The sequence below is a fragment of the Manihot esculenta genome, chromosome 7 (genome assembly GCF_001659605.2).
Source record: "Manihot esculenta cultivar AM560-2 chromosome 7, M.esculenta_v8, whole genome shotgun sequence".
Taxonomy (NCBI): domain Eukaryota; kingdom Viridiplantae; phylum Streptophyta; class Magnoliopsida; order Malpighiales; family Euphorbiaceae; genus Manihot; species Manihot esculenta.
The window spans coordinates 23674039-23694561 of record NC_035167.2 but is presented as its reverse complement, the minus strand read 5'-3'; the positions used below and the strand labels follow the sequence as shown (position 1 = coordinate 23694561).

Sequence of the window (20523 nt, the reverse complement as noted above, 5' to 3'; positions counted from 1 at the left end):
GAATGCATACTTTGAACTCCATGTGTACTTTGCTTTTATACTGTAATAAAATAAGGTTAGTATAATGACCCGGTGACCGGACCGCTACCGGCGCTAGGATCCAGTTCGGTTTAAGGCCGCTGGGACCCGTAGCAAGCCTACTATGCATTCTGTAAACTTGGTAAGTCCCATACATGATCAATAATTTCCATAAAAAAAATTGAAACTTTACATCTACCAAGCTTAACCTGTGCATGCACACAATCTCTGTAAACATAAACCCCATACTCGAGCCCTCATCAAATGCTCTAGTTGGGTCAAAATGTCATATCTTAAGCTTGGTCATCAACATATATCATTATAAATCATAATAATATACAAATCATGTACAAAAGGGATCAACCAGTTCTAGGGCCAAGCACAACTCTATCATCATTATACATTACATGACCTTACATCATTTTACAATACATGTCCACTGTGACTATTACATAAACTCTTCTCCTATAGCTATCCCATGCTATCTCTGGCCCTGCAACCTGGAGGTTAAGGAGAGGGGTAAGCTACTAGAGCCCAGTGAGTAGAGCACCAAGAAAAATCAATAAAATATGCCTCCATGAAATGCATCACATTACAAACAAGTCATAGCAAGGATGAACTTGTCACCAATAGTCCTCACACATGCCATAGTGCTAGGGCGTAGCATGGGCTCCTGGTCTTTCTCATAACATAATAATAACATAACATGATGTTCCATCATGCCAGTGGCGTAGAATGGGCCTCTGGTCTTTCTCTTACATGGTGCCAGGGCGTAGCATGGGCCTCTGGACTGTCTCATATATCATGCCAGGGCGTAGAATGGGCCCTGGACTTCCCTCAAGGACTAAAGGATCATCCAACATCCATCCACATCAATAAAATATAATGCAATGCAACATATTCGTGAGTTCTAATGCAATACAACCTCATATATCCATGACATTTATGATGCATGAGTCATGCTAAAACCTTTCATTTAATTTAAAACATAGTTCAGTTCTACTCACCTCTAGTAGACGCTGGAATACCTCAGAACCAGCTAACATTGAGGGTCTCCTTGGTTCCTCAGGTCCGAACCTACACAGGTGGACTCAAATGAGGTACCGACACACTCTAGCATAACTCTAAACATTCCCCCAAAAACCCCCTAAAACATCATAAATATGCATGGAAAAACAAGCAAAGGAAGGCTGGACAGGAGACTTTCGGCGGCAGGTTCGGCGGCCGAAGGTCCCTCCAGAGCCGAAAGTCATGCACTTTCGGAGGCAGGTTCGGCAGCCGAAAGTCCTTTCCAGAGACGAAAGTCACAACCTTCGGCGGTATGTTCGGCGGCCGAAACTCCACTCCAGAGCCGAAAGTCTAAACTTTCGGGGGCGGGTTTAGGCGGCCAAAACCACCTCCTCAAGGGGTTCGGCGGCCAAACCTTGCTTCGGCGGCCGAACCTGAGTTCTCCAAGAAGGTAGAACTCGATCCAACCTTAAGTCTCCAGCCTCCAAAACCTCTCCAAAGCATGCATAACTCACCAACAAGCTCTCAAACACATACATATACCCATCTCCATGCATATAGGGGCTTTAGAACTAGCTTAAACCCCAAAAACAACACAACTACACACATATGGCTTATGATCAACATAAACCCTACCCATGCAAACCATGCAAAACCCATGCAAAAAAACTCCCTTAAACCCTTCAAACACCCTTAAAATATTAGAAAAGATGAGGATCCATGCTTACCTCTTGAAGATCGAGAGGATTGATGGTCTTCACTTGGAGATGCGAGGAAAAACAGATCTAGAACCTCCAAGCCTCACAACTTAGCTTCTTTACTCAAAAACTTCAAAACCAACATGAAAACAACTTAAACCTTGCTCAACTTGAAAGAAAACCAAGAAATCACCCAAGGAAGAGTAAGAACTCACCTATACCCGAAAAGAGAGAGAAAACTCACCTCAAATCCGGATAAGGGACCCTTTTATAGGTGGCCGGTCAACCACCTTCGGCAGCCAAAGCTGCCTCCACAGTTTCACCACTTTCGGAAGCCGAACTTGGGCTTCGGTAGCAACGAAAGTATGCCACCTTCAGCGGCCGAAAGTGAGGTTCGGCGGCCGAACCTTACATTTCCCTCCTTGATCTTTTCTTTTCAAAACTCCAATTTTTCTTACTCAAATCACTAAAAACATGTAAAAACATTTTGAAAACCTTTCTTTTACCCTTCTAAATAGCTCCGACATCCTTGAATTCCGGATTTCAACGGAGATTCCATCGGAAAGTAGGAATTCCAACGCCGGGGTCTAGCCGGGTATTACAGTTAGTTAGTGATTTATTTAGAAATCTAGCTAGTATTGATTAGTGTATAAGAAATTTCATAATTATAGGTGTAATGAGATCTATTGTATAATATCATTTAATGGTAATTAGATATCACAAAAGGTTCGATCAGACACATGGTAAATCTTCTATTATTTCGAATATCAATTATTTAATTGATTGGATCTTCTCTCACAAGTGAAACTTGAGTGATCAAATGTTAAAATTTATTAAGATTTTTAACACGTAATTCCACCGTACGATAATAATACGTTATATATTTTGAATAATTATTATTATCAATAGTACATTAATTATTACCTTTATTTTAATATAATACAATTTAAAATTAAAATTTTTATTTTTATTTTACATTAAATATTTAATTTAGAAGATATGATTAATTTTTTATAATCAATTATTTCATTTATAATTATTTTTAATATAACAAAAAAATTATTATTTGTAAAGTTTTATTCTTATAAAAAATTATTAATACTCATTTATTTTAATATTTTTTAGTTGCATTAAAATGTTAATTATTATAAATAAAAATTAACATGTTAAATTATTTCAAAATAATCTTATATAAATTTAACTTATCAAATAATACATTAATAATTAAAGATTATTAGTGACAATTTTCATCGTAAAGAATTTCATAATGTAGCTTTAAGTTAAAATTTTAGCTCACATTATAATGGTAAAAATTTTTTGTTTAATAGTAAAAAATTTTATGGTTAAAAATTTTAGAATATAATTTATATTAAAAGTTTTAGCGATAAAAAATAACAATAAAGAAATTTTCTTATGCAACAGTGTTACTGTCGCTGAATTTATCAGTGATGAATTCAATTTGTCACTAAAATTACTAATTTTTTTAGGATTTCACATACGATTTTTTTAGTTAGTTTTCAATGTTATTTTAATTTACAATAAAAATATAATTTAAATAAAATATTAATATAATTATAAATTAAAAATTAAAAATTAAAAATTAAAAATTTCTTATTCGTAAATATCACATAGAAATGGGTAGTTTTAGCAAAATTATTATTCTCCTTTTTCTTTTATTATTTTTATTTTATTTTATTATCAAAAATAAAATGCACACACATAATTATAGATAATTATAGATTATTGATATCTATTATAATTTTAAGTTTTAAATAAATTATAACCAAAATAGTAAATCCCTAAACCTAATTTCCGGATCCCCTTTATCCATTCCCATCATCCACCCAAACTCTCGAGTCCCATCAGTTGCAAGCCTGCAACCCCGTTAGCCGATTCCTATCAGCTGGACTTCGGTCTTAGCACAGCCACCCGTGGCCATCTGCTGTCGTGCTTTCTCCATGAGCTGCTATTGATTCCCGATCAGGTGATTTTCCATAAGACAATATGCTCTGGTTTTGTTTTGGTTTTTTCATTTTGATAATATTTTCATTCTCTGTTTTTTTTTTTTGAAAACGTATATAGTTTGTAAATGATTCATATCTAAATAATCAATGTATTGAATTTGCTTATGGATGTATTACTCAGTTTTTGGATGTTTTGTTTTGTGTAGCTAATAGACTATTAGTCCACTTCTGTTGTTTTTCGTATCGGGCTTTAATCAATTTGGTCCCTTCTGATACGGTATTGTGCTTTAAAGGATGGAATCCCTAAAGTAGATCCCATGTTTAGCTGTACCTTGATGAGCAGGATCCTGTTTCCTTTGAATTTGCTGAAGTTTTTCTGATTTAGTTGCAGCTCAACATTGATTCGTAATTCAATATAATATACTTTACCTTAGAATGCTGGTTGTGTGGAGCCTTGAAAATTGCAATTTTGTAAAACCTTGTTTATGCCTGAGTTTTAAAGTTTCCTCAGTACCTATGTGTATTCAGTTGGCATTAGAGCATATCAGAAACTTCTTTTATATGTTTCACTCTTATTCTTTTGGTAATTTCTGTATTTGGCACTTGGTGTATAATTTAATGCTTTGTTCAATGAGGCCATTAGCTATATAGAAATGGAACTAAACCATAAAAATGGTTTCTCCAATGTATAACTTACTAATTTAAATTACGAAACCATAATTTCCCTTTAATTAATTGATAAAAGAAAAAGTTCATCCTTATCAAGCTCATTTTTTAAATTAAAGTTTAACTTTAATAGAAGCACTTTAAAATTTTATAAAAATTTTTAAATATACGCAGGTTATATTATACCTTTAAAATTATTTAATAAAAAGATTAAGGCCAATATAGTAATATTCTCATAGATAAGAAAGGAAGAAAATATTTTTGAAATTAGGGGAATTATACATATACAAAAAGAAACAAGGCAATGTTTAGATATATTGATTAATTCTAAGGGTATCTAATAGAACTGATAAAAGAAGAAAAAAAAGTGAAATTAATATCACAAATATGTGCTAAGGTAATAATTGTGGAATCAGCTCTTGGTAAGTTATCTTATAGGAATACAAAATGAGATTTTTCTACTTAATTGGCAGCTAGGCAAACCTTTATTAGTAAGGGACCACAAAATAATAGCTCAATAGTTGTCATCTGATGAGTATGGAATAAAAATGAGAGTTGATGTTTTTTTCCACAGGTATCATAGATTGGATCCAAATAAAAGGACTATTGGACTTGACATCCTATCTATAATACAGTTTTTTCAGTCACCACATGTATGTGAAATGATGCTGTTCTATGACTATAATTTTGAGTATACCATGAAATTGGTACCATTTGAAACCCTATACTAGTGTGCATTAGTTATAGAGTGTAGAAATGATGGAAAATTTGTTATTAGAAAATGATATCAGTTAGTGAACTAATCATCGGTCTCAACTCTCAAGGAAAAAGGCAATAGAAACACCAAAATATAGGCAAGCTGGTCTGTGATTAGGCGTTAGTAGATTAATGTTGGAGAGAATCATATAAATAAAAGAAGAAAATTGTAGGAATAAAGAGTTAAATGGGCTCTATTGCTTATTTTTCTTTTCTTTTCTTTTATTTTATTTAGATTTGCAAAATAAGGATTCTATGTACTTTTTTCCTTGGCCTCCCTTAGGTTTTGATTGCCTTGACTATCATTTTGTATTGCTGCGTGTAAAAATGTCTTTGTTTATGAGATTAAAATTCTGCCCAAAAATCTCTTATATATGCTTTTTTCTTCCAAAAGATAATTATAAAAAGTTTAATTAATTAGTTATACAAAAAGTAAGCACAAAACTAATATTCCACGACCTATATATTTATATATGAGTCCGAATGGGTATTGTTAAATCTGGAAAAGGGTCTAGTGCAACTTAAAATGACCTGTTATTTTGGATAGCTAATATTACTCTCCATATGTCCATCGCCATCGCGCATGAGGTGTCTATCTTTGTAGTACTTGAAGATTTTAAATTGAAATAATTTTATTGTCAATTTTTTGAATCAAGTTACCACAACAACAATATGGGCCCATCCGGATTGAAATTTCCTAATGCAAAATAATTATGTTAGCAAATTATATAAGTGTAAAATATTTTTCGATACAAATTTTTATTTTATGCCAACGCTTTTAAAATTATTTTTAGGATTAATGGTAATTTTAATGGTAGGACTAATTTATAAGTTTATTCAAATGTTGAGTTGGATTTTAAAAATATAAAATCTAAGTTGAAAATGTATTTTTTTGTCAAACTAAATTGAAAATGTTTTTTTTTTGTCAAACTAAATTGAAAATGTTACTAAACTGTAAAGTCTAAAAGGTTTTTCTTTTAATTTATAAGGTAACAAATTTTTAAGTGTATAAAATATTATTGATAAATATATCAGGTGATTTTTGATATTATAAACTAATTTGATTAATCATAAGTTAAAAAAAATAAAAGAATAAGCGGGATAAGAGGATATTCATTTTGGTGTATATAAACCAACTTGAGGCGTATAAATATTTATTAAGTTGGATTAGGTTTTACTCTAGATTTATCCCATAATTTGCCCTTCTTCCTCTATACTTCACCTTCACCATTTCTTATTCTTCTATTCTTCATCACTGCAACTTGCGAGTTAGGGTTTCGCAGCCTCACTAAAATGCCAGCAACTCATCACAACCTTGCTTGCAACATGTCCGCACCCACCCGTAGGCCATAGCAACCTTGCTTTACTTCTTGCCTGCGGCCCTTCATGGCCTTCATCCCCAACCTCTGTGAAATCCGAGTCCTCCATTACAGTGACCGTACGATGCAATTGTTGCATGTATTTTTGGTTTGAGTCTGCATTTTATTTAAGCTTTAATGTGTTATTTTATGCTTGGGGTTGGTGATTTGAACTTATGCACTGATTAATATTGATTATGCTCAGATGTTGATTGCATTATGAAATTGCAAAAAGTTGTGTTATTTTTTTTTTTCAATTCAAAATATGCTATTCTGAAATTTCTTTTTGCTCTTTAATTTGTGAATAAATTAATTAATCTGCTTCTTCCTTTTTGTGAATCTGGTTCTGTGATTTTGAATCTGAAATTATCGAAATATGTATCTGAACGGTATTATGTTCTTGATATTTGACTCAAACTGAATTAACTGAAGTTTTTCGATTCCATTTGGTATATAATATATGCGTTGTTAATATTTCAGTTTCCGCTGTCTTGATTGGTTCAGTTTAAAACCGAATCGATTTCCATTTAAAACTCATCCCTTCCTCTCTCATTCTCTCTCTTTCTTTTTGAAGGTTAGAATCACAGGGCAAAAAAGAGAGTGGTCCAAAGGCATTTCCAGGCTACAAGATGGTGCGTGTTTTTTTTAATATATAATGTTTAAGCTGTCAATTTGGATATTGGGCGTGAATTTTTTTCTCTGTACTTTTGCTCTTGTGCAAATTTTTGATCCCAAAAAAAGGATAATTTTCACTCTCAAATTATGTAGAATCTTCCTGCTACATTTTGCAATATTAAGCTCTATGGAGATGGAATCCAGTTCTGAAATTCTTAATCTGTTGGGTATACAGCTATATTTGGTCTTGCTTATTTTTATGCATATGGATATAGGACTTTGTTTGTTTATGTTATTCTATTTTTAATTTGCTGGCAAATTGGAAATACCCAGTTTGAAATTTTGCTAGATTGCTGTTCTTGTATGTCTTCTTGGAATTTTGATGGATATGTCTTGTTGATATATCGGAGACTGTCTTAGAAGTGTAGTACGGAGAAACCAGGTCAATTCTGCAAATATTGAAGCTATGCTAACCCTTTGTTGGCCAAAACTATTCTTTTGTATTATGCAATTTACCTTAAACACCTTCACCTTCTTGTAACACCTTGTTTGAGAGGAGGTAGGGTAAAGTAAGGTCTTAGGGTCGTTGAATCTTTGTTATTATTGTTATTATTGTTATTATTATTATTATTATTATTATTGTTATTATCATTATTATTATTATTTCATTGTTTGAGAGTATCCAAAGGTTTCTGAAATTATATGGCTCAATCCATCAATTTGGTAGGTTTATTTATATTTTCAGAAATCTTTAAAAACCTTTATTCTGTATTTAGGAGGGAAGAGGTTTTATAAAATTATGGGAGATCTAGTGAGTTTTTAAAACTATAAATTTGTGTTTGTAACTTGTAAGTCAAATTTTTGGAGGTTTATGAAAATCCCTAAAAATCTTCCTTTTTAACTCAAATTGGTGTTATGATTTTCTCTGTGTTATAGATTATAGGAAGTAAATATGTTAATATAGGAAATAAATATTGATAAATGAGTTAGTTGCTTAATCTTAGGGATTGTACAATCATAGACTTGATTTTCCTTCTTGTTTAGATACCATCTCTCATGTATAAATAAGTTTGTAATCTCTATTGTGAAATACAACAACAAAATATTATATTTCTACATGGTCCTAGGTTTGTAAAGATTTATTTTCTCTCTCATCAAGTTTTAAATTTTTGGAGACTCAGGACTCCTGTTCTTTTGTGTTATCCATCTAGGATAATATTTGTCTCTCACCGTTCACCTAGAGAGGATGCCAAAGTCGCCTTGCAGCTCCCTTGTTAGATTTGTGGTTCGTTTGCCGTTTGGATGTTGGGTGAAGGCGTCTTTTTGATATTATTCATTTGGGTTACCCATAAAGGGAAACATTTGGAGACTTAAGGGCTCTGTTCATTTGGGTTACCCACAAAGGGTAATATTTGGAGATTTAGGACTCTGTTCATTTGGGTTACCCATAAAGGGTAACATTTGGAGATTTAGGGTTCTGTTCATTTGGGTTACCCACAAAGGGTAACATTTGGAGACTTAGGGCTCTTTTCATTTGGGTTACCCACAAAGGGTAATATTTGGAGACTTAGGGCTCTGTTCATTTGGGTTACTATTTGGAGACTTAGGGCTCTGTTCATTTGGATTACCCACAAAGGCTAACATTTGGAGACTTAGGGTTTTATTCATTTGGGTTACTCATAAAGGGTAACATTTAGAGACTTGGACTCTGTTCATTTGGGTTACCCATAAAGGGTAACATTTGGAGATTTAGGGCACTGTTCATCGGGCATTGTTTACGGGAATTGTTTATCGGGTATTATTCACGCGTACTGTTCATACTGTTCACGAGTATTGTTCATCGGATACTGTTCTGTTCACGATTACTATTCACAGATTCGAAATTCTATTTATAGTTAGGCGTTTTACCAAGTTGAGAAAACGTGGTCTCCCGTTTTAGTGCTGAACCTGAATGTCGAGTCCTGGCAAAAGCCGTTTGTGAAGTTTTCTGGGTACGTCAATTATTGGAAGAAGTTGGGTTCACAAATTCGGTGTCTGCTAAATTGTATGGGACGAGTTGATTATATATGGAACAAGTTGGACATAATTAATATTTATGCTCCAACTTGAGGGGGAGTGTTATAGATTATAGGAAGTAAATATGTTAATATAGGAAATAAATATTGATAAATGAGTTAGTTGCTTAATCTTAGGGATTGTATAATCATAGACTTGATTTTCCTTCCTGTTTAGATACCATCTCTCATGTATAAATAAGTTTGTAATCTCTATTGTGAAATACAACAACAAAATATTATATTTCTACACTCTGCACAACTTTCAAGTACTTTTTGAAACCTTTACTTTCTCCCAAATAACAAAAAATTATAAAGGTTTAGAATTACAAATCTTTATTTTAAAAAATCTTTACTCTACTTCATCCCAAACAGAATGATATTTTATCTTATGACAAACTAATGTTTTTTAAACCTTAAAAAATCATCCATTACTTTATAAGACCTCCTCCCCTAAACAGAGTGTAAATCTTCAATTTTGCTTACTCTCTCTCATAACTCGTAACCTATTTTTTTCCCCTTCAACTGGTATACCTTATCTATCCTAGTTGCCACCTTATTTGAGATTGTTCACTGTTTAACCTATAGTCCTGCACTATGCATCTATAATTTATAGCATAATATCATATAATATAGGGAAAAAATTACTTTTTCGTCCATGAAGTATAACATAATTAACGGACTTGTCCTCTATTTTTAGAATCCAACACTTCAGTCCCTCAACTTTAATTTCATCCAAGTTAGAGGTGCCTCCATAAAAAATGCCGTTAGTAAAAGGAGAAATGACCTAACTACCCTTTTTATAACCTAACGCTTTAGTCCCTGAAGTTTAATTTTATCGAAATTTGAGGTCCCTCTCTCAAAGTTTGCTGCTCATCATCGCCTACCGCTCGCCGTAGCGCATTGCTCGTCGTTGTTTGTTGCCCGCTGTCGCCTGTCGCCTGTCGCCTGTCGCCTGTCGCCTGTCGCCTGCCGCCTGCCGCCTGCCGCCTGCCGCCTGCCGCCTGCCGCCTGCCGCCTGCCGCCTGCCGCCTGCCGCCTGCCGCCTGCCGCCTGCCGCCTGCCGCCTGCCGCCTGCCGCCTGCCGCCTGCCGCTGCCGCCTGCCGCCTGCCGCCAATGACGAGGTTTTGAGGCTCCGATGAAGGCAACGAACGACAATGACGAGGTTTTGAGGCTTCAATGAAGGCAACGAGCGACAATGATGAGGTTTTGAGGCTTCAATGAAGGCAGCGAGCGACAATGACGAGGTTTTGAGGCTTCGATGAAGGCAGCGAGCGGCAATGACAAGGCTTGCGGCTTCAACGAAGGCAATAAGATGATAAGGCTTTGCGGCTTCGACGAAGGCAATAAGACGACGAGGCTTTGCGGCTTCTATGAAGGCAGCAAGACGACGAGGCTTCACGGCTTCGATGAAGGCATCAAGACAATGAGACTTCATGGTGATGATGAGGGCTTTTTCGTGGCTACGATGAAGGCAGTGGAGACAACGAGGGGTGCTTCTTGGCGATGAGGAGGGCTTCTTCTTTGGTGGTGGCAATGATGAGGAGAACAGTGATAAGCTGGCGACGACTACAGGAGAAGAGATGAGAGAGATCGGCTTGAGGGAAAGAGGGGAAAGGGTAGGGAGAAGAGAAAGGAGGATAAGGGTATTTTTAGATTATATTTTTCTTTTTTTTCCTTTGACTAGGTTTAGATCATTGACTTAACAGAATTTTTGGATGAAAAGGACTTTGAATTTGGACGGAATTAAAGTCGAGAGACTGAAGTGTTGAGTTCTAAAAATAAAAATAGAGGGATAAATCCGTTAATTATGCTATACCTTAGAGATGAAAAAATAATTTTTCCTATAATATATGATATGATATATAATATATAACATGTAATGTCCAATTCGTTTCTTTTTATTTTGTAAATTGATCTCTTCGTAGTTGACCTTTTTCTAATAGAAGTCGTTTTTCTTGGTGTGCAGGCTAAAAATAATACCAAATCCAATGCAGCTGGGCGTATAGTTAACAGTGCAAAATCTGAATCCCCTACAGGTTTGAGTAGACCAAAATCTGTGCTTCCTCCAGGCTTTTTTGAAAATCAGATGAAGACAAGTACAACCAGAAGCACACATAATGCAGATTTGGGCAGTAAAAAACTTGAACCCTCAGCCAAATTATCCAAGCCCCAATCGTCGTCAGTGCTTCCTCCTAATTTTTTTGATAATCATGAGGCCAAGAGACAAAAAAGTGGTATGTGCTTTTCTTTTGTTCACCTGAATTACCTTGAGTAAACATCAAAGGAAATAGCTTTATTGCATGCTTTTACTTAAAGAGAATGGTAGTGGTTGATAATTTACCATCTTGTCAAATAATTGGAGAGTCAAACAGATCTTTGGATCAATTGACCATAGTGACAGAGTACCAAACATGATGTTAAGATTATGTTTTTATGGGTCTTAACGTTTACTTGCCTCAATTTGCAAATAACTCTAGTGCCCCAGTCCTTTTGTGAAACTTGGTGCAATAATAACACTAATATGAGTTGGAGGTCACCTATTTCAAATGTGGAAATGTTAGGGGAAAATTTCACACATCTAATCCTCACCTAGCCACCAGTGCCTTGTGCACTTGAAAAAAGAAGAAAAACTTGCTATATTCTTAACTGGAAGTGTGACCTTTTCCTACCTGAGAGCAGTGTCCTATGATGCTTATGTTTGACATGCCTGAAGTTGAAAATCATCCAATCTGGAACTGTACCGTAATGTAAAATTTTCAAAATGAAAATTTTGAAAATCATCCAAAGCCCATCCCAGAAGTTGAGATTTTCAAAATGAAACCCTCTGGAAGGGTACCATAACGTAAAATTTTCATCTCATATTGTCTCAAAATTTGGGATAGGTTGATCTGGGGATTTGGGGGTTCAGGGATTTTGCAACACCCTGAAACCGATTAGGGAAGTCAAAGCAAGGTGTTTTTAGAGGGGTTGTAACCTTGTACACTAATGTTAAAATGGTTTAAACCATAGTTATCTAAATCGTGATACTCTTTCTTAATTGTGGTACGGGTACGTGGTATGCGGTATGTCAATGGATGAAATATAGGATATGTAGCGGGTGGGCTTAATAGGTACGCTAATTCGACTAGTGGTATGTTTAGTTGGTACGCCAATTTAATTTGGAGCATGTAAATTATGTTTATGGAATATAATATAATGTTTACATAATTAAATATATGACTAATAGTTGATAGGAATATTTTAAAGTTTACCTAATAAAATAGTAATTTATACTCCCAAGTTATCATTGCCACCTGTTCCACTAAATTTAGATCTAATATATGTATCTCACTTAAAATGTTTTAAAATATATTTTCTTCTTTTTACTTTTCCTTTATTATAGCCGTTCCATTTTTTTAATTTCTTATTGGAATCTCTATTTTGGTGACTAAAATTGCATCTCCCAATGATTTGGGACGCAAAAGTATCGCATTTCGGTGCGAAGTAGCTGGAATGCGGTTCACAGGAGGATTAAGAGAATCTGGAAACTATGGTTTAAACTGTTTAGTTTTATTAAAACCACAGCGTTTCAAACAAATTATTAGGGAAAAAATTGTTGGTGAAATATTACACTACTTAACACTTGGGATCTGTTATCTGGCACATGAGACTTCTGGGTAATGTGAATTACACATGTCATAGATCTACTGGTATATTAATAATGTATAAACTATCATATAGCATGTTGATGTTCAATTTCTTATAAAGATATTATCACGTAAAAGATATCTAGTAGCTAAAGGAGGTAGTTTAGCAGTTGGGGATTTCCAGTTACTTCTGTAACTAGCATTTTGGAGGAAAATGACAATTATTCTCTTGCTAAGACTGGAAGCTATACTTAAGCTCTGATTCTCTATACATACAGATGTAACTGCAGAGCGGAAAGTAGAAACATTTCAATAAGAACACATTCTTTTTCTCTAAAATCTGCTTCTTCTCCTCTCTCTGTATTCTATTACTCATCTGGTTCTGTACTCTCTCCCCACTCTATGCTCTATACTTCTCTATAATTCTACTATTAATATCTCTGTTAGTGCCGAAGCCTAACAATTGTTATCAGAGCAAGGTTCAAGGCTTTTCAAAATTCCAGGTTCGTTCTTATACTCATCTTTCTATTCTTCTTCTTCTTCTGTTCTGCCTTCTGTCATTTACCTTCTTTCTTTCTTCTATTTCTTGTCAATTTCCTCTGTTCAGATTTTCTTTTTATTTTTCTTCCTTCTTGGTCTCTGTTTTTCTTTATTTTCCCTCAAAATTCCCTTTCTTGAATTCCTTTTCTGATTTCTGAGAATAGATCTCTATTCCCTCCTGATTTTCTTTTCTTCTCTTTTATTTCTTGAAGTTCTTGAATCTATTCTTCTGATCTATCTTTTTCATTTCTTCTTCTTCTTCTAGAATCAATAAAAGATCTATCTTTTTTTCTCTTTCCAAATTCTCTCTTCTTTCTTTCTGCCTTCCTTCCTAAAGTTTCGTCTATTTCATCGTTCTTTCTTATTTGGAGGTGTTACAGCCATGTTTTAGGTGCAGGTCTGAAAAATAACAAGTGGTCTCTTCAGATCTATTTTCTTGGATTTCCACTTCTATTTATTCGTTTGGGTCTCACAGAAGATTACTAATCTTCTCTTCTACTGCATAGTTATTAAAGGCTCAAGCCGTACCAAGGCACCACGGGGTCTTGGAGTAGGCGCAAGGCGCAGGCGCACGCCCGAGTGAAGCAAAGTGCAAAAATAATAAATAAAAATACATTCCACTAATTTTATTATTAATAAAATATAGCATTAAAAATATTAATTTTAGTAATATAGTGCATTCAAATTTTATTGTTGCTATATATTTGATTTTCAGATTATTTTATATGAATTATGAACTATATATTTAATAGAAAATTAATTTTAATATATATAATTCATAAAAAGAATTAAAAATGCATGAAAGTTTAAAATTCATTAGTAGTTAGCAACAGGTTAGGCACTTCTGCATGGGTTATATTCAGGTGGCACCTTTACATGTTAAGATTAGAGCTGAACTAAACCGTAGAAGCAAAAGCAGTACCATCACTTGCTGAGAGTTAGAGACCATAAAAAGCAGAGGAGGAAATACGCCTTCAAGAAGCAGAAAAGCAGAAAAAAAAGACGACAGATTTTCTTTAAGGAGTGGAAGCCGAAAGGGCAAGAAGAAAGATAAGTCAAGAAGAAAGAATGAAGAAAGGGAGGAGAAGGAAAAACCCAGATGATGTCTTCAAGAAAAAGTAGAAAAGCAAGATGAGAAGAAGAAGAAGAAAGAAGGAAGAAAGGGAGGAGAAGAATGATGTCTTCAAGAAAAAGCAGAAGAAGAAGGTGACAATGGGCAACTAGAGTCAAATGAGGAAAATAGGAGATGAAATATGAATTAATTGCACCTATAACTCAATAACTCCCAGAACTGAAATTTTTTTTTTGAAGAAGAAGAAGGTGACAATGGGCAACTAGAGTCAAATGAGGAAAATAGGAGATGAAATATGAATTAATTGCACCTATAACTCAATAACTCCCAGAACTGAATTTTTTGCTGCAGAAATTCTTGGCGACTTTTTGAAAACTGGAAGAGTAGAAGAAGAAGAAGGTGACAATGGGCAACTAGAGTCAAATGAGGAAAATAGGAGATGAAATATGAATTAATTGCACCTATAACTCAATAACTCCCAGAACTGAATTTTTTGCTGCAGAAATTCTTGGTGACTTTTTGAAAACTGGAAGAGTAAAGGCGTGATGACAAGTGTGAGTGTTGGAAGCAAGTGGCATTTTTTTGGGAGCCAAGACAGTGAATTCAGTTTTTAGCGGCGAAAATGAATGAAAGAAACCTCTTAATCCAGCTTTTCAATTAAGAGTTCATCTTTCTGTACTTGAAACTTTCTACAAAATTTTGTTTGCCATTTCAGTTTCAGTCATTGTGCTAATTTAGATCAGACTTAACTTACCCTGAAAGCTAGCTCAAGGGTGGGTAGTGCCTAATATCCTTGTAAGGGGCACATTACCTTATCCCAAGTCGATGCGGAATTCAATGCATCCTTTCACATCCAGGACTATACTGCAACCATAAAATATTTATGGATGACCCAATATCAGTGGGGAACTGATACATGTTAGATTTAATATAAGTGGAGGACTAATACATGTTAGATTAAAAGAGAGAGAAAATAATAATACACGAAGATTTACGTGGTTCGGCTATGAGTGCCTACATCCACGTACACAAAACCTCAAAAAGCTATATCTTTATTGAATTGGATTATCTCACTAATACAAATCATTCCCTATTTATAATAGAAGATCCAATACATATATGGTATGACACCATAAATGAAGGATTCTTTAACTATAATAGGAATATATCAAATCCCATAATCATAGAAATATATAGACATAATTATTTTATCTATTTAGGAATATAAATCCTATATTAAATAGATTTAACTTTTCATAACATTCGCTCTTTAATTGTACCTCTATCCTAAATCGACGTGGGATTCAATACGGTGCAAGGTGCACTAGGCACCTATTTTGTTGCCTTTGGGCCATCCAAGGTGAGTGATGTTGTGCAGGCGTCGGTGAGGCATGCCCACATATTCATATATATATATATATTCTTAGGCCCTCTTTTCCTTATAACAGCAGCCGCAGGAGATGATAGAAAAAGAAGAGAAAGAGAAAGAAGAGGAAGAAGGAGAAGCAACAATCAAACTCCATTAATGAGCAGAAGAAAATCCAGGTTTTCTTTTATTTTTCATCTTTCTTCTTCTCATTCTTCTTGCTTTTCTTCTTTTTCTTGAAGACATCATTTGGACTTTTTTCTTCTCCTCTCTTTCTTATTTCTTTCTTCTTCTTCTTCCTCTTCCTCTTGAATAAGACTTGGTTGATTCTGATTTTGTGCGTTGAGAACTTGCTCTGCTTTTTGTTGTCTGCAAGTTATACCCTGCCCTTTTCTATCCTTTGGGTTCTAAGCATAACATGCAAAAGTGCCTCATGTGATTTTACTGGAGAATTGTAAGATTTGAATCAAGAATCGTAAGATTCAGATACATTTAATATTTACCTTGTCGATTCGAATCGATTCATTGGGAAATAGATTCGAATCGTAAGATTTTGACAATAATGATACTTATAATTTTTTTGCGTCTTGCTTTGCTTAGGCATGTGCATGCCCTAGGCTCCAAGTCTCCTTGGTGCCTTGGTGGCCTTGAGGCTTTAGTAACTATGCTTTCAGCTGAAACTCTAGTTCTTACTAAAAAGGAGGTGTTTTGTGAAGACAACTTTTCTCTTCTCCCAAGTTCCTTATTTTGCCCATCTTGGGACAAGATGGTGCTCGTGAGGGGTATTGCTACACGAGATAGTCTAGTAGCTCAATAAAGTAGCGAAGCAGTTAGGGAGTTACAACTACTTGTATTATGGAGGGAAAATGACAGTTATTCTGTTACAAAACCTGGAAGCTATACTTCAGCTCTGAATCATTACAAGTACCAATGCAAGTACAGAGTAGAAACATCTGAGCTTCAATAAGAATACATTCTTGTTTCCCCCATAAGTTCTGCTTCTTCTTCTCTCTCTATCTTTTATTTCTCATCTCTCTCTACTCTTTCCTCTGCTCTATTCTCTCTGTTTCTCAGTTAACGCTGAAATTCTAAAGCATATATATTTGTATTAGAAACAATGTAACATCCCAAAAGACAAATCACGGAAGGACATGTATATCCGGTCATACCTTCAATTCTTCTGCTTGTTATGGTACATCTCAGTATGGTTCTTGATCTGGAGATTTATAAATATCCAGAACCATAAGATAATAGTAAACCTAGTTAGATTTGGTTCAATGCAATTTGGTGCGCACATTAATGGAAAATTTTTGGATCTGGGATTTTTGGTGTGTGTTCTCTGAGATCCATGCTCAGTGCTCAGCCAATGCTCTAGTTTGATCTTGTCTTTTTCTCTTCCAGTCCGTGCATAGTTTAAGTTCATTGCCTGGCATCTGAGTTCATATAATTTTTCATTTAACAAGTCACACATGGTTCAATCATTCTCAGATGTGTAGGAAATAGGTATTAGAATAAATCTACTCTTTGTTTTGCTTCACTGAGGTCTTTCCTTGTGCAGTACTAGAGTTCATGAAATTCCTATCTTGGGATCCTGTTCTAGTTGTGCTAAATGCTTTCTGGTTAAAACTCTTCAATTTAATGGACCATACCCTTGCAAGGCTGTCGCAGACATCAATAACAGAAAATGGCTGGACGAATTTTCATACGCCTAATTCCTATGGGGGTTATGAGCTAAATGTCTTCTATTTAATTAATTTGTTATTTTGATCATTAAACAATAATAGTAGGTAAAATTTAGCAGCTATTTGGTTTGTATGACTTACGAGGATATAATTGCTTCTGAATTGCCTAGCATCTTATAATCCTTTTGCCTCTGTTTCATTATTGCTCATCAAATCATGTCTGATTTCCGGTGCCTATTACCTTGTTCGTATAGCTTTTAAGGAAGGAAATAATATCGGAATGGAAGATAAGAAGGGAAAATATCAATGGAAAATGAAATTATTTTTCCTGTGTTTGGATAAGAGGAAGAAATAATGAGATGAAAAGTTGTGTTATTATAATAAAATTGCTGCTTGTCTTTGATGTTAAATAAAATTGAAATTTTAAGTGCTAAAAATGTAATCTTATTAATTCTCCCTCCCACTTTCTCTCAATATTGGAGGGAAATTAAATTTTGAATTCATCTATGATTATATTCTTTCTTTGTTTTCCACCAATCCAAACATACCCTTAATTTCGAGGCACTCTTACAGGCATTTAAAGTTGAGATAATAAAATTGTACCCATGTCTAAACGCGTCCTTAAACCAAATAACTAAAAATGCAAGGCTTCCACTCCTAATTAGAACTCACCTTTATCCTGCATCAAGGATTTCAACCTTCAATTTTGTCAACATTGTGGCTCATGTTAAGACTTGACTTCAGATTCTGACATTGATATTTTATTCAAGAAGATGATCTATGACTTAACATACAGGAAAATATGGTAAAAAGACTTGGTAATTTATTTGGAATATCAAGCTATGCTAATTCTTCTTTTCTTTGAAAAATATAGAGGTTTTTTTTTTTTTTCTTTTTGAGATTTAATTAATTACAATATCCTTTTGAGAACAGATACTGCCAAGTCATTGAATCCAGAGTCACGGAAAAAGACTGGTATTTCTTCTCAAAATAAGGTGGAGTCTTTAGAAAATGAGATGGATGGATTAGTTACTCGTAATGAGTTGCAAACAAAAACCTCTAGACATGAGAGGGGATTGATTCATACTCCAACCGAAATTACTGGTTCAGAAACAAAGCAATTAAAGGGAGCTCTTCCTGAAGGCTTCTTTGATGACAAGGAAGCAGATATGCTTGCTCGCGGCATTAAGCCAGTTAAGCCAGATGTCAAGTAAGTTTTGGCATATCTTGTGTATGCATCTCATTGCTTGGATATTTGTTTTTCGAGTTGATGCAAATATGAGTTTCCTTTTTCGCTGAATTGCATTTGTTCTATTAACTATTCAATTGGCTGATCCATTTGATGATAAGGGGGAGAAGAACATATCATACTGCTGTATGTTACAAAAAGATGTTAACTCCTATGGAAGTTGGTGCTATACATAGTTCTTATTGTAAATGGGCGATTGGCGGTTTGAGGACCAAAACTTCTTTTTAGGAAGAATAAAAACATAATTTTAGATGTTGAAAGAAGCAATTGGGAAAAGTTATTTTGTTATTTTAATTTTAGTATAACTAAAATGTATCAAATTTGTTTTTCAATTATTTTTTTTTTAATTTTCTAATTAATATTTTAAAAAAGTGTTTTGTCAACAATACATTGTCTAAGTACCTGGTTGATGTGTTTAGGTCCAATGAATTAGGATTTCTTTTTCTGATTTGTTGCATGGTATTAGCTTCCTTTCTCTTCAACGTTATATGGAAGACAGATGGTAACTTTCAACTTATTTTAAACCATATTAGAGATGAATACAAAGAATTTGAAAAGCTGATCCGAGAAGACTTGCAAGAAGTCGATGATCGTTTGGAAGAGGAGGAGGTCAGCATAATTTCTTCTTAGATTTTCTTTGAAAACATTTAACTATAGTAGAATGTGCTGTTATAAATATATTGTGTTGAACTACAGATTGATGCAGCTGAAATGATTGAAGAAGCAGAATCATTGGAGCAAAAGTAAGCTTAGTTTGGCCAACAGCAGTGAAATTATTGCCTAATCATGTTAATAATTTCTTAGTTATTTTTCATTACTAATACTTTTCCCCGTTATTTATTTCTTTTATTTTACAGGACGTATAGGGAAAAAGTTGAATTGTTGAGAAATAGGAGAATGGAGTTGATGGCTGCTAGGTCTGCCAAGCGTAGCAGAGATTCTAATGTTGCTGGAAAAGATTATAGTAACGAGGAGTCCTCAAGCGATGATGATAATGATGATAATTTTGCAGTTGACTGGAGAGCTCAACACCTGTGAGAATTTTCTTTCTTTCTGTGGGTATCAGACTAGGCTCTACCTTTGATACTGTTGGATATGTACATAGCAGTATCTTCTGAAAACAAAATCCTAGTTAGAGTACAACACTGACTAAACTTGCAAAATTTCCTGTATCTTTGATATGATTTGAATTAAATGATTGGAGAGCTCAATAATTGTGAGAAAAGTTTCTTCTTTTCCTCCGTACCAGAGTAGGCATACCATCATTATATGGCTTGATATGTGATACCAGTGTTCCCTCATTAGCATTTCTCATTTTAAATAGGAAAAACCGAACCAAAATGGTCTTATTGGTTCAATTTTTTGGCTAATTGGTTTGGTTTTGTTCAGTTTCTATATTTCAAGTTCGGTTTTGGTTATATTCGGTTGTGTTAAGATACCAAAAAACCGAAAGAACCTAAAGTTAAAAAGGCTTTTCTTTTAAATCCACCCGGTCAACCCTATATATTAGTTGTGGACTTTTGATGTAATATGGTATGATTTTTTACTGATTTTAAGGGTTACATGTCCGATTTGTAAATTTGATGAAGTTTTAGTTCTTTAGAAACTAAATCAAATAAAAATGAAATTTTTTAGTTGGATTTGATTCACTTTGAAAAGTAAGTTCAATTCGATTGTTTGGAGTGAAAAGGAATTTCAGTTTTTTGGTTTTTTAATTTTGATTCGTTTTGAAATTGAAAAGACTGGTATGGGCAAAACAAAATTGAGATTTTAGTTGGTTATGAGGGGAAAGATATCAACTATAAATAATGGAGTCTTTTGATTCAATTTGATTATCTACTTGAATA

At 34.3% G+C, this 20523-nt stretch overlaps 1 protein-coding gene across 2 annotated transcripts; it reads left to right on the top strand.

The window, feature by feature from the left end:
• The first annotated feature begins 3516 nt into the window (after positions 1 to 3516).
• LOC110619684 (protein ABA AND ROS SENSITIVE 1) lies at positions 3517 to 19917 on the top strand. 2 transcript variants are annotated; one of them, XM_043958472.1, is made up of 7 exons: positions 3517 to 3708; positions 7048 to 7100; positions 11108 to 11375; positions 18361 to 18637; positions 19210 to 19285; positions 19373 to 19419; positions 19534 to 19917. In XM_043958472.1, exons 2-7 carry the CDS (start codon positions 7098 to 7100, stop codon positions 19712 to 19714), a joined length of 852 nt encoding a protein of 283 aa, XP_043814407.1. In that variant the 5' UTR covers positions 3517 to 3708; positions 7048 to 7097; the 3' UTR covers positions 19715 to 19917. The 2 variants fall into 2 exon arrangements, with proteins under 2 accessions (XP_043814407.1, XP_021618914.1); XM_021763222.2 differs by having other exon boundaries at positions 7043 to 7100.
• The last annotated feature ends 606 nt before the right edge of the window (positions 19918 to 20523 follow it).